Here is a 22006-nt window from a genome sequence, read left to right on the forward strand (position 1 = left end):
GAAAAAGTTGCTACAAAGAAGACGAACACAAGTAGTTCTCCAGGCTGCAAAGACTTAGAATCTCTTTTGTTCTTAGCCTAAGGAACAAACACCCTAGGAGGAAAGTGAATTTTGAAATAAGCAAAATATTTTGTCCACTTTGTTATATAACAACAGTCCTGTCCTGAATTTACATTTTCCTTATTTACTTTTGCATCTCTTAATTTTCAAAAATAAATACATAAATGCTGGCCTATTTTTTATATAATCTTAAACTGGGGAAGAAAGGATGACTGAAGCCCAAATTTGAGATTATCATGCTAAACTGTTGAACTGCATTAATAATGTTTCTTTTTTTGTTCCCAAATACTTAGTTGCATACATGGTTTTTTAAGGTTTATTTTAATATTCTACACTTTAGAAAAGCTGCAGACAGCTGCTGCTTTTTAAATTTAGTCTCATAGAAAAAAAAAGCACCTCTTCCAACTTGTAGTTTCACAGAAAAAAAGAGGAGCCTCTTCCAAATGAGGAAATTTTCTTCCAGATAAGAAGAAAATTTGGCTCGCTACCTGCACTATTCAATGGCCCTGCATGGCTCACTGAATCTGGGACTAGATCTTGAAATGTGGGGTTTTGCCCACAGATGCAGCAAGGAAGAAATGGGAGATTCTACCTCCTACCAGTGAAACCCTGTGTTGGCTTCCAGCCCCAGGAGAACTGCTTGAGAAATCTGGATTTTATCTTCTTTATCCTTGTCAGTCTGAGTTTATGATCTGAAGGATTCAAGAAATATCTTCCCCTCCTTTTTATTTTCCTCTCTCTCTTTTTTTTTTTTTTTTTTTGTAACATTCAAACCTTCTTAGAATAGGTTTAATGTTCCTTGCACAATCAAGGATAAAATTTTTACCAGCATACTTTGAGAAGGACAGCATTACTCACAAGTCAAGGACCCAGAAATGGTGAGCAGACTATTATTCCTTTCTTTACAGTATGTGATCCTGTGGAATAATCTTTCAAACAATAAGGCAGAAGAGGGTGGTAAAACCAGTGGGTAAGGCAGGGAACATCTCAAGTCACTCTGTAGATAGGAGACATTTTTGTCATTTTACAAAAAGCAAAGAGAATGGGACACAGAGTTTGGCTCAAGGAACTCAAACTTTTCATGATCTTAAGCTTTGCTAAGTACTCATGCAGAAGTCAGTTCTGAACCAAATCACATTAAACACGCTAAAAGTTGGATTGATTTTTATTTTGCTGCCCTGGTTCAATTTCCCTGGCTCCTGTGGCTAAGTAGCTCTTTGATCTGTCTATTAACACTCAGTGCTAAGCTTCTCAGGGGAAATATATAAAAATTCTAACCACTTTCTTCATGAAAAGCCTTCTCCATACAAATAAAGGACAAAAGTTGCTCATTTGTGTTACTTGTTTTGTTTAGGATATTCTTTTGTTAGGCAACAATTCCCTGGCTTCAGTTCGATTCCACCTTTCCCCTTCCTCTCTCTGTGGTAGAATTGTCACTGTTCTACAGAAGCCCAGGGGTGATACTGTCCCGTAAGACATGCCACTACAATGATCCCAGTCCTGTACAGCCCTCTTGTCTCATTGTGCTCAGCATTGCAAAGGACAGGCCTCAGAGGCAGCAGACACGAGGGCACAGGTGGCAAATGTTGGACTGTGCTGGCTCTTTACCTCTCACAATGGGCATCACTTCAAAACTCCCAGGGCCCCACCAGGCTCCTTACCTCCCCTGAGAGGCAAGAAGCAATTTGTTCCGGGAAGAAGTATTGCAGAATGACATTTTTGCCTTCAGATTCCTGAATTTATTTAGCACAGGGGACCTTGGAGACAGTAAGTATCAGCACTTACATGGATAATAAGATGTGAATCATACTTAGCTCTGCTTGTTTGCAGCACTGTCAGAGGTGTGCTGCAGCCAAGGCACTACAAGGCACAGCAGTCCCAGAGGCTGCAGAGCTGCAGCTCCCATGGTGCTTGTTAGAGAGTGCTGACAGGGGCCCAGCTGCCTGGCACTCACAGGGAGGCTGGGTTCTGCTCAGGCAAGGACGTGACCAAGGCACAAACCTTCTCTTTTACAAATTGCTGCCTGGCATTGTGAGAGAGACAGTAGAAAACATCTAGACCTAGTCTGGTGCCTTTTCTTAAACAAGGAGCAGTGAGCTTATATTTTGGGCTAGTAATCTTTCTACTCTTTTTAATTTTTTTTTTTAATTTTGTATTTTTTTTCCTTTTTCTATGTAAAACAAGACAATGGATGAAGAATAATGCATCTTCAGTCCATCACTTTGCATTGCCAAGGAGGATGTTTGGTGTCACCAGCAGACTGGTGACTCCCAAGCTTTGTGCCCTGGGACAGATTTACCCCTTTGTGAGCCTGCCCTGCCTAGGGGAGACCTGTATTTCTGATAAGTGCATCCAAGCACATCTTACTGACACTGCATGGCTGAGGTGAATGGCTCAAATGTTACCTTTCTGAATAGCACCAGCATTGCCTCAGACCCAGAGATGTCTCCTCCTGAAGCCAGGACAGGGCCTCAACAGTCTCACCATCTGAGTGCCAGAAGAGCAGGCCAGCTGTGCCTCCCCAGCAGAACTCCTGGCTCCTGACATACCTGGGTTAGGTCTCAAACCACTTCTCTCAGCAGTCAAGCACAGAAACCTCCTGCCATTAAGAGAACTGCAAACCTCCCTCACCAGGCACCACAGCAATGGCAGCAAGAGGGCAGGTGGGTTGAGAGAACACAGCACCTACTCAATATGGTACTTTGGCTGCAAAGTGTTCTTTGGAGACCATTATCCAGCCTGTCCATGGCCAGGCCACCTGTAACACACCTGAGGAGGCTCTACTGAAGCCACCTGTCAGTCCATGTACAAATGCAGGGAGCAGAACAGGCTCAAAGTCTTCTGAAAGAATCCCTCTGACACAATTTGCCAAATCCCCTAACAGAGAGGCCTTAGGAGGGAAAATGGCATTCCTTCAGGAAAAGCTATAAACTCAATGGTAACACAGTTGTGTCAACATCCACCAGGACTTTTTCTCTCCTCCTTTGTAAACAAATATATATTAAAACAGTACAAAGTCTGCTGGTAAATCGCTGAGAAGCTGTTGCCTGTGGAGAGTGGAAAATTATTACTGAATAATGGCTGCAGCATTCCTCCCCAGGGACCTGGGCAGCTTCAGCCTCAAGAGTAACCTATCCTCACATGAGTTTCAGAGCTTCATCTGAACATTTGTTGTGTCAGTGTTCTTGCTGAAGCTGCCTGCCAGCACCAGAATCAGAGACCTCATCTCACATACCCTCAAAAGATCCCCTGACTGCTCTAAGGGGCATTGAGACACTGAAGGAGAACTCCACTGAAGTTCACTCACTCACTGGTGTCTGGGCTGGGATGCTGCAGTCTCATAATCTGTACCTGCCTGTCAGGCCTCAGGTCTTGCTAACTTCACATTGGAAAATAGAAAATAAGCAATGTGCATTGTCACTGTCCTCCTCAGCCTTTTGCACAGAAGGGCACAAGACACCTGGCAGGTGTGACTCCAGCAGATGCTGATAACTTGCAGGTACAGGTACATACATTTAGATAGACACAGAGCACACAGTCTGCAGGGGGCTCACATCAACTACAGGCCCATGAAGAACAATAGTTGACATGAAATGTGTTTCTGTTCTTTTATTGCTTGGATAACTGGAAGGCTTTTGTTTGTGTGCTAAACTGAGCCCACATGTGCTAATGCACATGAAGGATTCTTCTTGATCCCCAAGTCCTTTCATCATAATAAAATAAGGCTGGACAATGAGACAACTAAAAATATCCCCCAATGGTCTGAACAAAAGTCAGCATCCCTTCCTCTCCCTCCTTAACACATATTTTTTGCTAAACATCATTTTCAGACAGTTGTAGCTTTACTTAGGAAACTCATGCTTGGGCAAGTTACAACTCACCTCCCTCTTACCAGATTTGCACAATGTTTTTACTTGCGGCAGCTGGCCACAGCCTGGCTGATTCTGAGTAACTAAGCCTCTGGAGACACATTATTTTGTGAGCTATCAGCATGTGCCTGGCATGCCCAAGTTTGTTCAGTAAGAAAAATGTAGGTGGACAACCAGGGTTGTTTCCATAACTGTGTGAAATAATTGAACTGTAAGTTGCAGATGTAAATTGCAGATTTAATCCTCTTTTTTATTAGTCTCATTTTTAATGTCAGGGATATTTACATAGCAGGATGGAAACAGAAGACAGTGAGGGAGTGGGTAAGCAGTGAATGATTTATTAGAGATCCCATTTGGTGTACTAGTCCAAAACAAATGAGGCAGAGCATATGGATAACTTATTTTGTATGTAATAAAAGATGGATGTTAATACCTCCCAGCCTGATCTTTAATCATATATATTTGCTTTTTGATCTAGTTTTAAAATGGAACATCTATAAAGAAATCCCTAAAGAGCTTACAATGAGAATCTGGCAGAAAAGATCTTTCAGATAGTTGTTTGTACCACATGAGGAAAGAAGCAAGCAAGCACTGTGAATTAGTCTGTGCCATAGAGGTTGTAGGTACTTCTCCCTCAAAATTGCTCAAAATGTCTCTGCTTTGCCTCATTCCTCCCTTGTGTTTTCCTCAACACTCTGTCTCCAGGAAAAATTCCTGCTAGTCTCTGGAAATGCTTTGTTCATTGAAGTGCAGGGTAAGGCTTCCTGTCCCTCCTGATGGAAGGTTGAAAGGACTCAAGTTATCCCTCACTAGAATCCCCTTGGGGCTTGCCTGACATTGACCCTGCTGCAGAGCAGGCAGTGCCCCTCCTCCCCAGGCAGCCCAGGGCCAGCAGAAAGCCCGTCTGCTCCTCTCCAGGGCACTGAGGCTCGGTGGGGCCCAAAGCTGCCTGCCCAGTGCCACCATGGCCACCATGGCCACCATGCACTGTCCTATGCAGTGTCAGCCCACCTTCCCCCCCGGCTGCAGCTTTCTCCAGAGAAGAGCAGGCATCTGTGTCACTGTTACTTTTGCTGGTTCCCCTCCCGGCCCCAGCCATTCCCACTCCTCCCAGCACCCTGCTCCCCTGCTAGAGAGGCCCAGCACCTCCCTGCCACTGACAGCCCCCGAGAGCATCCCATGCAGCCTGTCTAGACTGTGTGAGGGATGTTACTATGGAAACATTTACGTCCTCTCTGCCTTTGGAGTGCTTACTAACAGCATTCAGCATGTTTGTCTCCTGTATTCTTGCTGGTGGAAGAAGAAAATATTTTCTTAACAATGTTTACTTTAACAAGAAAAAAACAACAACAACAAACAAAAAACAGAGAGGTTATTAAAGCCCATGTATTGACCTTCCATCCTAAGGAAGGAGGAGGGTGAATGAGGGGTATTAGTTTTCCACCTCCTGATGCTGTTTGGCTGGAGCTGGCTCTCTGCAGTGCTGGATTTATCAGGGCACTTCATCGCTTCCCAGCCAGGCCCTTGGCCTCCCTCCTGCAGCCAGCTCTGGAAGAGAAGCTCCTCTCTCCTGCAGCTGGCCCCTCGTTTCTGTGTCAGTATGGATCTTGCTGATCCCAGGAGTTCCCTTTGCTGAGGCTCCCAGGGCAGGAAAATAAGATCCATGGTGATAAAGCTGTTAACATGACAGCAGGACTTCACTCACCATGCACACAAATTGGTGCTCCCTCAGAAGCCACATTTTTGTGCTGGAAATTAAATTTTCTTCAGAGCTACTCAGTCTCTGAGCAACAAATATATTATGTAATATTGGAAAGAAATTATTTTTTAGACACTTTTGAGTTAGTAAAGAGTAGCTAGTAGTCCTGTGCTTAGAAATACTGGTAATTTCTTTTGCACAAAAATTGTTATTTGTGCTTTAAAAAAAAGTGTCTTCTACCTTGGTTAAAAGATCTAGACACAGTGGAGATATGTCTGACATAATATCTGCAAAAGAAGAAAGATACTTTATGAAGGAATTGGGGTTGTAGGTCATAAAATGATTTAACAACAATTATTCTGCAGTCCTGCAGCAAGCAGGGAGAATTTTCTCTAAATGCTTTTCTCTAAATGGCTGGCTTATTACTTGATTTCACTTTCTGGATTGGAGATTGTTACAGAAAATCTGTCTGGAACTCATAATACAGACGAATTTCCACCTCAGTTCACACACGAAAGGCAAAGCAGGCAGCTGGGAAACAGGCAGATCTGGGTTAAGTTCCTCATCGCATACTTCATTTTTGCTTACGTGATTCTTGCGCACACATTCCCAGAGTCCTTTCAGAGAAATCTATAATTATCTTTTCAGGATGAATGATTTGGTGTATAAATATTGGGTGCATTTCTGTTTGTTTAGCTGCTATTATGGTCATACAATCGTCCTTTTCACTTAAAGGAGGGGAAGGCAGGCAGGGCAGTGATGTGAGAGCCCTCCCTTAGCCAGTGAGGACATGGAAGTGCTGTCCACCCATCCACACAGCCAATCACCCACTCGGCTTCTTTAAAAGCTGCTGCATCCTCTCAATTCTCCTTGGAGGCAAGATCTGCCTCCTCCATAGTGTATTTATCAGAACAGTTATCTCAGACTGCTCTACTGCTACAGTGGTGTTTGTTGGCACTGGAGGACATTTTTCTCTGCCTCCTCTATTTCAGTGAGTCATTTCAAATTCTGTGCAAAGAAAGAAAGAAAGAAAGAAAGAAAGAAAGAATCAAAACCAACCAACCAAAATAAAACAGCAACAAACCAACATAAAGGGAAAATTGCCCTTTTTAATTCAGCAGCCAGTGCTCACATTACAGATGTCATACAGTGACATACTCTGCTTTGTAGTGACAGTGCTAAGACCAGACTACTAAAAGTAAAAATTAGGTCACACTCCGTCCTTGCAAACCATCAACCAGTTTTTTAAGACATTCCAGGCAGTTAAACCTGAGCAAACAAGGTGAAGGCTATGGCTTTACCCAAATACTACTGAGGTCTTAAATGGAAAATAGTGGAGCCTTTTGCAGAAGTAGCTGAGAGCAAGCTGAGCTGCAGGATGAGGATGTTTGAACAAGCAAAGTCCCACTGCAGCTCTCAGAGCTGATGGTGCTGTGAGGCTGGCAAAGTGGAAAATCAACCTTTTGAAGCTGGGTAACTCTGACACAGTGAGGAATGACACAGGTATTGTAACTCCCAGCTCACCGGAGCTGTCCAGTGCCTGTGTGACCCGACTGAAAGGATGATGAAGGAACTGAAGTCAGTGGAAAACTGTTGACCCCTGTGAGTTTCTCGCTGTGAGCTGTCTCAGTGGGGGCCAGGCCAGATGGTGGAACGGTTTAAGCAGGAACTGGGTGGGGAAAGAGTCCTGACTTCTTTGCTAGAAGCAGGTTGATTTGGATCAGATAAAATGCAAAACCGCACTTTGAAAGCTACCCAAGGTGACATGCCCTTTGTAGATGCGAGGCTCTATAGGTAGGTGATCAATCAACCAGTCGAGTGATGTCTGCATACAGAAGAGAGAAGCAACTACATCAGCATGAAATTGCACGGCAGGAGACAACATTTTTATTCCTTAACTGTGGAATAACCAACTTAATTTTCAGCCCTTGCATGGGTTGAAGGCACTACTTTGATACTGTCGGCTGCCGGGTAGCGCGGCTCTGCAGCCAGGCTCCTCAGAAGCCTCTCGGGTCGGTGCGGCGCCATGGCCGCTGTGAGGCTGCGGGCAGACGCCCTCCTGCACGCACACAAACAAACAGCCCCGGGGAGCCCGTAATCTGCGCGCTCCATGTGTGGGGCAGGCAGGGAGGGAAGGCAGCGCGTTATCTAAGGGAGCAGGACGCCATGGCGGGCTGCCGCCGCCTGAGGGGCGCCATGCCAGCGCCTCAGCCTGGGCCGCAGCCGACAGCTCCCGCCTGACCTCTGCGGGGCTTTGTGTGGCCAACAAAAGGAGCCGTTGAAAATCGAAGTGGGGAGCGCACTCTGCTTCCAGAAGGACATATCAGGGGAAACGCAGGGCTGCCGTCAGCGGGCGCCATTTTCCTGCCCGGCCGCTCGTTCTCGACCCGCTCCCAGCATCATCCTTATTTCCCCCACCCCGTCCAGCCGCCATTTTCCCACCCCGCTGTTCCTTCTGCCCCGCTTCCCCTCCGCATTGGTCTCCCCCGAGCCTGGCCAATGACAGCCCACGGGGCACGTAAACGACTCGCTCGTAGCCAATGAGCGCCTCCCCTTCCCACGTGGTGAGTTGCGTGACGTCTTCCGCGCGAGCTCTGGGTCTTTGTTGGCGGGTAAAATTTCCCCCCTCCCCCCACGCTCCCCGCGGGGGAGGGCGCGTCCTCAGTCGCTCTGGTCACGTGTCACGGCCCGCCCTAAGTGGGGGTGTGCGAAGCGGATGTATACATCATATAGTCCCTTCTTGACTGTTCCGTCATGGAGCCGTGGCGTTTTGTCGGCGGCTCCTGTGTTTAACCCGTAGCAGAACGGCAGGAGAGAAGCCCACAAAGACAGGCCACGGGCCCCGAGCTGCTGGTGACAGGCAGGTCACGTCTGGCGGAAGGATACCTCAGCGTTGCAGCTTTTCTGGCAACGCGTCCCATATATAAGAGCGGAGCAGCGCCCGTGCCATCTCATTGTTTCCTGTCCTTCCGAGTGGTGGTTGTGTGTGTGACTCTGTCAGTGTGCGCAGCACCTCCCGCGCGGCGCGGAAAAGAGCAGCCCTCCCTCCCCTGGCCGCCATGGCTCTTTAAGGCGGCAGGGCCAGCGGCGGCATCGGCCAGTGCACCAGGGGCAGCAGCAGCGGCGGCGGCCTCAGCACACCCCCGGCATCTGCAACCATGGCGTGAGTATCGTGTGTGAGGGACGGCTGCTCCCTCTCTTGTGTGTTAATAGGCGCCCTCTTACCCTCTTGGGGTGGGTTTAATGTGCGTGTGGTGTTAGTTGGTATCTCAGGGGGAGCGGGGGGGAATATCTAGGTCCACTAAATTAATACATTAACTACCGAGTTACGGTAAAATGGGTGCGAGGTGGGTAGATCTTTGTAGAGCTCAGTACCCCCGGGTGCAGCGAGTGTCAGAAATAACAGGAAATGCAATTTCGAAAGAATTTACGAGAAGCGTCTACGCTTCCTATCGCTCGAGAAACCTTGCTTTCGAAAAAATCTGGCATTTTATTACGTAATACTTATTTTCTGGGATTTTCATGGGAATAAGGGACTTTCCCAGGGAGGGTTTCTTGGCTCTCGCGAGGGAAAGCGCTGCTGTATGTAAGGGAAAATGGGGCATTAGTGGTTGTATTAGGGTTTTGAGTCTTACGGACCACGTGCTGGAATCGCAGACAGATGAACGGGGTTGTTACTCATCTAGCTCCAGTAGTAATATTAAGTATTGTAGTAATGTAGCATTAAGCCTGCCCCGCAAGACTGGGCATGGGGCGCACAGCCCTGTGCGGTGCTGGAGCCGTGATGGAAACGTGGCAGGACACAAAATGGCGGTGGCACCGCGAAATGGCGGCGGGTGGGCGGGGCCGGCCCCGAGGGAGGCGGGGGACGCGCAGCAGCCCAGAAATAAAGGAGGGAGATAATGTGTGAAGTTCCGCCGTGCTCCCTGAGATGCCCCTGGTAGAAAAGGCTACTATGTTGCTCGAACCAAATTCTGATGGCTGCAAGTTTTGTTCGCAGGTTTTTCACGGCATCGCACAGCAGCATTGCTGTAGTCGACGAAAAAACCTTCTACTTTTCTACATCCTTCGACGTCAAAGCATTAAAAGCTGACGAAAATGAGCTTCTTGAACAACGAGATGCTGTTGGGGGATTCAATATCCCCCTTCAGCCAGCCGTGTTCGGTGGCTGAGGAAAGTCTGGGACTCCTAGATGACTACCTGGAGGTGGCCGAGCCCCTCGGTTCGCATGGGTTCTCCAGCGACAAGGCTAAGGCAGTCTCCTCCAATTGGCTTGCTGTGGACAGTTTAGGCAACACCATAGATAGCAGTCAGGGTAAGGCTTTACTTATTTTCGTAAAGGGCAACAATTAAATAGTACAACAACATTCCAGTTGGAATTAAATTGCTAGGTTTTCTTACATCTGAAGGCAATCCTATGTGTGTTACCTGGGGTTGAAAGAGTGTATGCTGCACTGCTTAGCTGACACACACTTGCTGGTTATGGTAAAATGCCTCTTGTGCTGCTCTTTAAATAACACAGCAGCTGTTTCTAATTCTTGGCAGAGGTAACAATAAGAAAACATGGTTGTATGTTGTAAATGTCCCTGAATTCTTCTGGTATTTAAATGAGAGGGTTGGAATGTCACAAGAGCTGGTTATGTTGTACCCTGCAGTTTTTAGGAGCTTAATGAAAGTGTATTTTTTTTCTGATGGTTTCCTCTTTGTGCTATAATACATGAGAGAGGAAAGATGCTGACATCATAAACTGGTAGATTGTTTTCATAACCTTGAGTTGCACTATGTGATGGTTTACTGAAGTGGTAATTTACTTTCTGTATTGTGCAGAGGATGCCTTCTCTGGCATGGAGTGGATGGTGGAGAAGATGGATCTGAAGGAATTTGATTTTGATGCCCTGTTAGGTATGGAACATCTGGAAGCCACCGTCTCACCAGACGAGCTGATGGCCACGTTGGAAGACACGTGTGATCTATTTAATGCTACCATCCAGGAATTTCACAACAAAGAACTTCCACTGATGAATAACATAATCACCCATGTCCCCGAATCCCCCGTTGGAGCAGATCCAATGGCCCCATTGGCTTCCCTTTGGTCTTTTCCCCTTTCCCCTGGGTCTCTCACTTCCACTTCAGACCACTCATTTAGTTTAGAGCTAGGAAGTGAAGTGGATGTTCTGGAAGGAGAAAGAAAGCGGGAGTACCCCACTGTGGTGGTGGTGATCACCAAGTCTGAGAAAGAGGATGAGAACCACTCAGATGATAGTGGGATATGCATGAGCCCAGACTCCTACCTGGGAACCCCCCAACACAGCCCCTCCAATTCACTTGGATCCCCCAATGGCAACCAGTTCCCTGCAGATGCCCCTTGTGGCTCTGTGCGGTCCAAACCCTACGATCATCCTGCAGAGAAGGTAGTGTCAGCTAAGGTGAAAGGAGAAAAGAAAATCGATAAGAAACTAAAAAAGATGGAGCAGAATAAAACTGCTGCTACGCGTTACCGGCAGAAAAAGAGGGCGGAACAGGAGGCACTGTCTGGGGAGTGCAGAGAGTTGGAGCAGAAAAACCAGGCCCTGAAGGAGAAAGCAGATTCCCTTAGTAAGGAAATTCAGTACTTAAAAGATCTGATAGAAGAGGTCCGCAAGGCCAAGGGCAAAAGAGCAAGAGTCCCCGAGTAGGGTAGTCAGCCGTGTTGTGTGCATGTATATAAGCTTCTGCTAAAGCTGTGTATTGTTGTCTAATAAATGATTTTGTAGTAAATGTGCAACGATGGTGTGTGATGAGTGGTGCCTGTAAAACCAGCATGACTTAAGCCACACCTAGGTGTAAGTACAAGGACAACAAGCTGTTGTGTGTCTGGTGAGTGCGGTGTGTCACTTGTGCTGCTTGTACTGGAGTGTGTGTAAAGTGTCTCTGTTGACCTGTCCCCTCCACGATTTACATGCAGTCTAAAATAAGGGCATCACACTGAGCTGCCTCAGGGTTTTCAGCAAATTTGTAAGCCCATTGAAAGGAGATTGGAGAGTCGATTGAAGACACAAGATCAGTAATACCATGTGGTGGGAGGTGCTTATTTTCAGATGTGGGTGTTGCCGTGAAGGGAGGAAAAGAGTCCAGGGACAAAACAAAGTTGTGAGCACGGGTTTAAGAAAGCTTGCTAGGAGACAAGTCCAGAGCAAGCAATAGGCTTAACTGCCCTTGGGTCGCAGTTAACCCATGTGCCTGTGGGTTTCCATAGTGCCCAAACCAGAGCAGGAGCTGTTGCCTGGCCCTGTCAAACGGGTGTGAACTCGGCCAAGTGGATGGGATTACTGATGGGTCATGTTCTGCCTCAGTGTGAAAGTCTGCTGCAGCCAGCCACTGATGAGTCAACCTTTAAAGATAAATTTGCCTTTACTTAACTGAAGCTATAGCTGAGTTGGTCCATAAAACTAGTTCAGATTTAGTCCTCCCTCAGCTGTGCAGGGAAGGTACTGATGTGCTGGAGTGTTTGTGTGGGGGTGTTGGGTGTTAAATATTTGGAATGTGCCATTTTTAAACTACATGTCTGCTCAATTTTTAAAAAATGTTTTTGGCTGCTGATACCCCCATTTAACACTACTTAATCCCTTTGGCATATGGACACACCACTAGTGTGGCTTCCTCAGCTGCTGGGCTCAGGTGCTGGATATCTGAGCCTGGCTGGCACACACATGCAGTGCAGTGACATCAGGGCTCCAGGCCGTGCTGGAGTGGGGAGGGAAAAGCTCCTTAAGGGAACCTTGGGGAATGGTTTCTCCAGTTGCAGCCTCTGGGGGTCCTGGTCTCTGACATTTGAGCTCCTTAAGCCCTCAGGTTAGGGCTGCAGTCGTTCATCCCTGCTCCTTGCCCAAGTCCTTGGGTGAGGTGGGATAACAGCTGTGTGCTGGGGGCCCTGGTGTGCCGAGGCTGCTCCAGCCGATGGATGGTGCTGGCAGCAGGAACTGGTTGCTGCCGTGGAGGGCTGGGTGGGCCAGGCTCTCAGAGGCACCTGTCTGTGCTTACAGCTGTGCCTGGGTGCTATTTACATTACAAAAAGGGTCTCCATCAGGAGTTAAGGCTCGTGCCACACTGTGGAGGGGGTGGCTAACTGAAACCCTCCCCTTGGAATCATGGGACAATTTGAGTAGTCTCAAACCTGGGTAAGGGCACTGGTGACCAGGTGCTGTATGAATGGGATGCACTGCAAACTGGAGACTGCAAGCAGGGACAAGGGACTCTGTTGTGGTTTAGGAGGTAGACCAATGTAATAGGTGTCCTTCAAATGGGCTGCATCAGCTAGGCTGGGGATGGGGATAATTAGAGGCAGAAAAGCCCCAAGGTTTTGGTCCAATTTGCACCTGAGGTGTCATTGTGCTTGGTTTCAGTTGAGCCACAGAAAAGTGGCTGTGAGTCTGCCAGCTGGTGGTAGACTCACACCACACCCTCCTCCTCCTCATACTGATCCACTTTTCCCACCACAGGGCAACCACCTCCTCTTCCCTTAGAGCCATAGCAACTTCTGCTTACACCTGGCAGCAGCCAGGGCTGAGGCAGCATCTCCTGTGTTCTGCTACCCTTACTCAGTTCTCCTGAAACCTGAAAAAAATTGGTAGCACATTTATCCCCTCCCCACCCCTGTCTGTGGGTGGGGAGGGGATAAATACTCTGGCGCCCCTGGCAGGGCTGTCTGTGAGCCGCTTGTGGCTAAAACAATTTTTTCTCTGCATTCATGCTCTGCAAATGCATGAGCTGGCCAGTAAGTTCATGATTCTGGTTTCTCCAGCCCTGCAGAGGGTAGGCAGGCCCAATTTCCCAAATGGCACTCACTCCAGGGAAGGAAGATCAGAGCTGGAACAGGTAAGGAGAAATGCACAATGCATCCATGCTGCTTTGCTCTCTGCAGCTGTGTGTGTGCCTTACAGAACTCCTTGCAGGAGAGTCAGAAGCCTGCCCTTAAAGAGCAGTCAGCACTGTCAGTGCTTGCTGAGGCTCTGAGCTTGTGGCTTTGCAGAGGCAGCCCATATGGCAATCTCCTGCAACGCCTGCTGAAATGACGCTGTGTTTCCATACTTAGTAACTTAGTTAAGATTTTACAGGGGCTGGAGATCAGGACTGACTCTTCCTCTGCATTTTTTATCTAGACTTTTCCTCCAGGCTTCAGTTAGGCACAGCAAGCATCACGCCACTTGGCTCTGCAGCCCAGCAGCTTGTCCAGCCTGCAGCAGGAGCCAAGGAACACCCAGGACACTGTCACAAGCTCCAGCCCACAAGGGTAAAACGTCTGATAGCCTCCTGCCTAGTAACTGATTTTATATTCTGCAAACTGCAGGAGCTCTCTCCTTTTTCTCACAGCCTCACAGAACAAATGTGCTTCAACTGATTCCTTGCAGCTTGGATAGAGCATGATACCATGTCCAGAACCAGATTGTAGTGCATGAAATACAGGCTTTACCTACCCCTGGAGGAGCCTTGTTCTGCAACATCCTCAGAAACAGCAGAATTCCCCCAATCTGAGTTATATAAAAGCTGTTTGAATCTGAAGTTGGCACAGCTGATGGGATTTCTGTCTCAGTTATTTTTCCTCTCAATTAAGGGCAGTGAGGTAGACTTCACATACACAGAGTGTGACCCTCAGGCTCCAATCCCTCAGCCAATTTACCAGTGCTTCATGGTAAACAGGAGTCCAATATTCTCACACGTAACCAACCAACCTCTTGCAGTTCACTGCTCACAAAACCCCTTCTCACAAGCTTGTTTCTGCTGTTATCAGAATATTTATAACTACCTTCCTCTTCACCCTGCCTTTAGAGAGCCCCAGGTGCATGCTCTTCCTTTCAAAAGGAACAGGGGAAACCATCACTGCAGATAACTTCTTCACATGCGTGTGTGGAGAATCAGATGTACCTTTGCAGCAAGCTTACAAAAATAAATCCACAGCTGCAGTGTTGGAGAATGAAGAAAGAATGATGATAAAATCTTTCAAATAGCTTTTGCCCTGGCAGAAAGCCCAGAAATAGCTGCAAGGACAGGCTGTCCTTTGGGAGATTAATACTCCTCCAGTGCTCCCAAGCTGGACTTTATAGAAAGAAAATGTGGCTTATTCTGATGCAGTTTCACACAGTGATAGTCCATTTATAGCCTTTTCTGGGAGTTGGGAAATCTATACATTTTTGGCCAGAAGAATATAATTTTTTTAATCTTCCCATAGACTTCATAGGCCTTCAGGGAAAAAAAAAAACAAACAAAAAACAAACAGGATCTCTATTGTCCTTCCTATAGGCATAATTTCCATCTTGTGCATACTAATTTTTTCTCAGTATGGTCCAAGTAGCTTCTGGGATAGCCTACCTTCCTCTGTCCTGTTGTATTCACAGCCTTCCCATGCAATGCTGCACATAAACACTTAATTTCCAGTGCAAAGGCCATCTTGGGTTCTTAACATGAGCATACCTTGCTGGGCCAGAAGTGCCCACCTTTGCTGACTTTCTCATTGAAATGATTCAGGCCCTGTGAATTAACAGAGGAATTCAGTCCCCTGACCTAGGCAATACTATTTTGGCTGCTCAGGTATCCCAGCTATGCAGTCTTTGCATTATTTTCAGTGCACTCATGCAGTGTCAGAAGTGAATGAAGTCACTGAACGAAGGAAGCTGGCTGCACCCACAAGCTCCAGTTTCCCTATTACAGAGGTGCATGCTCTCCAAATGATGGCCAGCCACCTCTCACTTCTCCTTCAGCTGCTCTCTTCCTCTCTTTTGCAGGCACACACCCTTTTAAGGAATAGCAGGAGCGAGTTCCAGGCGCAGCAGATGTGTCAGCTTCATTTATATAGGGCAGAGAATCTCCTAGTCGTGAAACTCCTCTGGATCTCCATTGCAGTGTGCAGGCAGATGGAGAACGAGCCCTGGTCTTAGCCTCCCATTAAAGGAGATAAATGATCTTGCTGGCGTGCAAACACTGCAGCTCAGGACAGACCAGCTTGGTTATGTTACTGCTTAGCCCTGCCAACAGCTTATTCTTCAGAAAATGGTGTGTGTAATGTAACCCTCTAGACAGCTGCAGAGCAACCTTCATGATTTTGTGTCCCCCACCCCTACCAGTTAGTGGCTGGCTCTGCTAATCCTATTTACATAATTACAGATAGACACGCAAACCTTTAATCCCTCTCCAACCTACCGACCCTTCAGCTGCCTTGGCTGGAGTTGCACATTTTGAGCTGTAAGCAGACAGTAGGCAGTCTGCCTTCCTTCCCACTCCTCATTTTGACTTGAATTGAAGGGTCTTTATGTCTCAAAATGAGGAACTTCCTTTCACTGTAACTTTTCTGAATTATTCAGGGCTCTGCTGCTGTGTATCCTTTTTTACATGAACCAATCCCCTTCCTAAAGCATTCAGGAGCCTGTAAGTGCTGTAGGTGCTCGTGCTGTGTTGGTCATCAGCAAGACTGAAATGTAAGGCAGTCATGGAAAAAAATGCCAGAGGGTAAGATTGGCTAAAGTTTTAGGACTCTGCCCCTACCCCTTGATTTTCCCCCTATAGCTTTTTCAGTGTTTTCAATCTCATTTGCCTGAGCAAGTTCATTGCATCCAGGTTTGTTACTGCTATGTCATTTCAGAGGCAAGAAGTTGGTGTCCTGAACAAACATGTTTTCTTGGTTTACATTTGCAGTCCTCCCCTCTCTGACACACACATAGTGCTGGTAGTAGCTGTTGTTGCTTTCTGTGGCAAGGAAGTGGAGACATGCTGATACAGCAGAGGCTGTATGGGCTTACGTTAGTTTGTACCCACTGGAAAAAATTTCCTTTTTTTTTGCTTTCCGTTCACATAACAAGGGAGCAATAGGCCATTAAGAGGCTTGATGAATCTTATTTACACTAAGCTAGGTCAAGGCTGAGCATCTGGGAACTATTCTAAACAGTTTCCCTGGAAAGGTTCTACCACACTAATAACACTCCAGAGCTTTTATTGGCATTCATGGCAAAGCTGGTGCTACTGCTGCCCATTCTGACTCCCTGCTGCGTGTGGGTGGAGATGCCCTGTAAGATGGCACCCTCAGCACTCCCTAGCTCAGCTGCCTCTATTTTGTGCTGCAGGATGCTCAGCTGGTGTCGCAGAGCTGGGAAGGGAGCCAGCAGCCCGATGAGCTCAGCGAGCACGCGGCGTTGGCCCGGCAGCAGTGGGACACGTCCCCGCGCTGCCGCTCGCAGACGCGTGGGACAGAAATGCTGTCCAGCAGGTCCAAAGGTTGCTGTGGCCTGCAGCCCTCAGCTTCCAGCGTGGGAAACAGGTTGGAGGCCAGCTGGGAAAAGCAGCCACGGCAGCTGCTGCTTCCCTAACCCCTTCTTGTCTCTTCCATCGGGCAGAGAAATGTGGCTACAAAGAGCAAAGATTACAGAATCATAGAATGGCTTGGGTTGAAAGGGACCTTAGAGATCACCCCATTCCACACCCCTGCCAGGGCACCTTCCTCTAGAGCAGGTTGCTTGAATTCTGGCAATTCTGCCTGGCCTCTAACACTTACAGGGATTGCTCCAAGGTAGCCACCTCCTGGGGTCCCAGCTCAGCTGGCATCCTCTGGGCATGGCTAGACAGACAGCTGGGAGTGTGAGAAGGTGCCTGGATTCAGCTTAACGTGAAGAGGCTGGTACCCGTTCTTCCCTCTCCTTTGAGGACATTCCCCTCACAGGGCACCCACCTGTCCTTACCTACCCAGTGTTCAGGTGGCAGTGCTCTTCTTTCCTAGGAGCTCATACCCTGCCAGAGAGGGGGAAAGTCAAGGCTGCAACATATCAGATGTTTGACCTTGCAGATGGTATCTCTATCAGCCACCATTCACTTCTGCTTCTTTTTCTTCCTCCCACAAAATAAAGCTTAATTTATTTAAGGATACTGTTGACTCTACAATGAAGTTTAGTTTCAAATGGCAAAATTCAGACTGTCGGGTACCTTTACTCTCCTTGACAACCTAATGCCTCCAGAAGTATGTTGATTACTTGTGTTGGCCTTAATGGTCTTTCCAGCCAGTAATAAGAGCTGCCACCCAATTCTGAAACTCCACTGATCTGGGTGTTATTATCCCCATGGAAAACTGCTCTGGGCCCCACTTTAAAGTTCCTCATTAGCTTTGAAAGAAGAGCTTTCCTGTTGCTTACATTTGCAAACAAACAGGCTGGGTTTTGCACAAAGAGAGTGAACCACATTACCCTCCTGCCCTTTTCTGGGGCAAGGAAGGAAGGCTTTGCTTCCCTCAGCCTGCAGGAGAAGGGCCCAGGAGCTGAACAACCACAGAAACAAGGGTGCGTAGGAGGAATGGGTAGAGGAGGAGCAGGAGAGGACATGAAGGACTTCTGTAGGGTCATAGGAAATGCCAAAGACTGAAGATGAAAGCTTAAAACAAAATAACAGCCCAGAAATCTACCTCCTTCAGTCAAGTTGTGGCACAGCCAGCTTTTTCACACAGTAAATTATCCTCATGACAGCTCCACACAGAGCTGCTTGTTAGGCCAGCTCACATGCACTGCAGCAGGCACACAGTGCAGAAGTTTTAGGGAGACGTGCTGAATACATATTTTTTCAAACAATAGTGCTTCCATTCTTTTAAGAAGCTTTTTTCCCATATTTCTTAATTTTTGGAAGTAAGAACAAACTAAAAAAGGGAACTGTTCTTTGAACTGTTCTAAACTTACCACTTCTGGCTGCAGATTGTTGAATCTGATCCTATTACAAGAAATCCTCTCCCACATGCTATTACCCAGTTTCCAGTACACACACTTCAGTACATTCACTATTTATTTCCCCTGTCTGGAACTCATATATCCAAGTGACCTTTCCTCCTATGCACACAACAGGAAAAGACCTCAACAGAGGAGGCACAGAGTTAAAATGACAGCACCAGGAACTATAATCAGAGGGCAGGGAAAGGATAAGTGAATTCCTGCCTGTGCTGACATCAAGTGGCTGCTGCTCAGGTCAGACAGGCCCCTTGTAATCAGCTCCTCAGCTTAACCAAAGCTTGGCACTAGTCCTTCTCCTTACCTGTTTTGTTTTTTTTTCTTTCTCCAAAGGAAAAATAGGGAATGCATTTTCCATCTTCTTAGGTAAGGGGCAGGATAAGGTAGTGGCAGAGCCACCCAAGAAGCACATTTAGAGTGGTTTGTTAAGGAAGTTTCTGGAACAACACTCCCACCTGCAGGGCCTTCTGTCTGTTACAGCTGGGAACTTGGTGGGAGTCCGAGAGAAAACAACTTCCCTTCAACCCAGCAAAACAGGTCATGCTCAGATTTTAATCTGATGCCAAGACTAACATCTGGGTCACAAGCCCCCCTGGCTACAGACCCTGGCAACACTCAGCAGTGGTGCCCTGATGGCATGGCTACATCTTGGTGGGACACTCAGCTAGAAACACTGAAAGGACACTTACTCCACGTGAGAGCTCCTCCTTGGAGAAAGGGAAGATTGTGAGTAGCCAAAATGGAGGAGTCATCTCCATTCCAACTGCACTCTCTGAAGGCCTAAGCATGTCAGAGAGATGATTTAATGCATGCGTTAACATGAATTGGAGAGGCCATTCCTACAACTGAGTCATCCTAAAGAAAGGAATGCCTGGATCACAGCAATGACATGGCTCATCTTCATCACCTGTCATAATAATCACTACTACAAAGGCAAAGAGAGACAGTGTCTGCAACAATTATTTAATCAAACAACATATAAAAAGTTTTTGCAATGACTGACAGACCTGACAAGGGCTGTAATCAGAACCCAAACTGCAGGGTTACTCAAGTTTGACAGTCTTTCAAAACATCTTCCTTTTCTTAATGCTAGTCGAAAACATTTCTCCATTCAGATACAGTACTTTCAACACTCCCTGCCAAATAACACAGGTAGCAGGAGCCTTATAACATGAGGAAGGGGAAAAAGATTTTTATTTGGCTTGGTCCACCCTTCTACATCAAGAATGCAAGATGTGGTGGCTGCAGGAAGATAATTACAAGGAGAACACACCTCAGAGTCAAGAGCACCTCTGTGGCTTTAGCAGGCCAGCAACAAGCTCTGCATCCAGGCAGAGCTGCTCTGCAAGTCCCACACAGAGGCACATCCCCATGTGCCATCTCAAACACGCCAAGGAAACGCCCAGGCCTGAGAGCCAGACTGGAGAAGCTGCAGAAAGACTGCAAGAATCCCTGTCACGATGTTTATGGGATCCCAAAGTATTCCCTCTCAAATTTACGGAAATCTTCCTCAGTAAACACAGTGCCTTCGGGCTTCTTCTTTTCTGTCTTCTCTGGAGGCTGATCTTTGGACTTCCTGCCTCTGTTCTGAGCAAGAACCTTCAGACAATACAGAAATGGAAAAAACAACAGCCATTGTTATCCACACCAAACCACAAAACAGGGATTTTCAAGCTCACCTGCAGCACCCCTGCTGTTCTACAAGAACTCTGCTATTTTCCAGACTGCCTTCAAAGAAAAGTGAGAGGCAAACCACTGATGTTAACCAAAGCAGGTCACTGGGACAACAGCAGATACCAACTTGTTATTTGGAGTCAAATATGAAAACTATTTTCTAGTAATTGTCACAGAGATAAGAACATGGACTTCAATTCAGAACTTTCTGAAACTATTACCTTCTTTTCTATCCCCTCTCCCCAGGACACAAACCAAAAAACCAACAAGTAGGTGGAATTCCCTCAGCATTTTCTAATACACTGACACCTCCTGTAACAATCTCCAACCTGAGAAACAGTGGCCTAAACCACTTTCATTGTTTATGTAAGTTAACAGTCTGTATCTCCCAAAAACAGCCCAAGATTCTAGCACTGTCATCTATTATTCTCTTCAAATCCTGGCATGACACTTTTGGGGAAGACCATTCAAGAAATTCTCAAGTTATGAGAAACACCATTTAGGAAGCTGAGTAATTCCTATTAGATGAGCCAGCAGCACATCTGCTTCCTCATTAATCAGCCTCCAGCTACGGAGAAGGCCAGTTCAATCAACAGTAATGAGAAGGTCTAAACAGGGCACCTCTGCCAGCTGAAACTATGAAATATTTTTGGTAATTAAGACAAGCCAACAACTGTCAGGATATTTTGAGGAACCTGATGTAGTAGGTGGCATTCCTGCCCGTGGCAGGGTGAATGATAAACTGGACGATCTTCTAAGGCCCCTTGCCACCCAAACCATTCTATGATTTTCACTAGTGTCAGAGAACATCATAGGGGGCAACATTTCAACATCAGTTTAAATCTTACTAAGTTATTTTGCCAGTGCACACAGAAATTCCTCAAGGCCATCTGTAGACAGAAACTTAACCTGACTCTCTTGTTGTGTAAGGTATAAATCTGGAAGATCTGGGGATGATTCCCATTCACCTGTGTTCCTCTGTGGAAACAGACCCCACCTCATCCCCCCACAAAATTACAGTCTTACTTGTTCTGTGACAGCTTTGTCTGCAACAAGTCGTCCCTTTAACATGTACTGCAGGTTTTCTCTCAAGTGATTCACAGGCTTCTTCTTATGGTACTCCTCTGGAGCAAAGTAGAAAGTGACAAAATGCATCAGCTGCTCATCCAGGCAGCTCACAAGGAGAGACAGAGGAGGATCAGCAAAGTCCGGGAGAAAGAGGAGAAAGACACCGCTACAGCTCAGGGATAGGGGTGCGCCCACAAACCAGGCTGTTTTATAAGTGAGCGACACAAAAAAGGGCGACACCAAGAGGGCACGCATGAGAATGGGACGGCATGGGATGGATACAGCAACCAGCAGCGTGGCTACGGGACACCGCAAAGGTGCCCGGTGCGAGGGCTGAGGAGGGATCAGTGCTCACCTATCGCCGACTTCACGACTCTGCCCTTGACCGTGGCCTTGTTCCTGCCGGGCTCCGGAGCCCTCTTCCTCCGCCTCGCCGCGCCCGCCGTCCTGGGGCCGGCCCGGCCTCGTTGGAGTCCCGGCGGCGCCTTCGCCCGGCCTGCAACGGGAAGAGGGACGGAGTCACTGCAGCCGTACCGGGGAGCCCCCTCCGCCCGCCCTCCCTCCCGGCCAGCCCCGGCCAGCCCCGGCCCGCGGGCTCACCCGGCGGCTCCAGCAGCTCCAGGCCGCGCCGCAGCAGCGAGGCCGACATGGCCGCGCGCGCGCGCTCCCGCTCGGCCCACAGCGCCCCGCGCGGCCCGGAGGGCGGGCACGCGCACCCCGCCCTGAGGGGCGGCAGCACCGGCTGGGCGGGACCGGGCCGGCAGCGAGGCGACGGACGGGATCCTGCCGGAGGGGGGACGGACGGGATCCTGCCGGGGCCGGCAGCGAGGGGACAGACGGGATCTTGCTGGGATCCTGCCGGGGCCGGCAGCGAGGGGACGGGCGGGATCCTGCCGGGGCGGCCAGCG

General features: G+C 47.8%; 2 protein-coding genes across 2 annotated transcripts; one reads left to right on the forward strand and one right to left on the reverse strand.

Annotated features, from left to right (window-relative positions):
* The first annotated feature begins 8381 nt into the window (after positions 1–8381).
* Positions 8382–11392, forward strand: ATF4 (activating transcription factor 4). Its single transcript, XM_058804936.1, has 3 exons — positions 8382–8791; positions 9629–9943; positions 10456–11392. Exons 2-3 carry the CDS (start codon positions 9727–9729, stop codon positions 11301–11303), a joined length of 1065 nt encoding a protein of 354 aa, XP_058660919.1. The 5' UTR covers positions 8382–8791; positions 9629–9726; the 3' UTR covers positions 11304–11392.
* A 7906-nt stretch (positions 11393–19298) lies between these two features.
* Positions 19299–21800, reverse strand: RPS19BP1 (ribosomal protein S19 binding protein 1). Its single transcript, XM_058805624.1, has 4 exons — positions 21699–21800; positions 21454–21594; positions 21057–21154; positions 19299–19955 (listed from the first exon to the last, which is right to left on the reverse strand). The coding sequence occupies exons 1-4, from the start codon at positions 21745–21747 to the stop codon at positions 19821–19823; spliced, it is 423 nt and encodes a 140-aa protein (XP_058661607.1). The 5' UTR covers positions 21748–21800; the 3' UTR covers positions 19299–19820.
* Between the last annotated feature and the right edge of the window lie 206 nt (positions 21801–22006).

The sequence above is a fragment of the Ammospiza caudacuta genome, chromosome 5 (assembly GCF_027887145.1).
Source record: "Ammospiza caudacuta isolate bAmmCau1 chromosome 5, bAmmCau1.pri, whole genome shotgun sequence".
NCBI lineage: Eukaryota > Metazoa > Chordata > Aves > Passeriformes > Passerellidae > Ammospiza > Ammospiza caudacuta.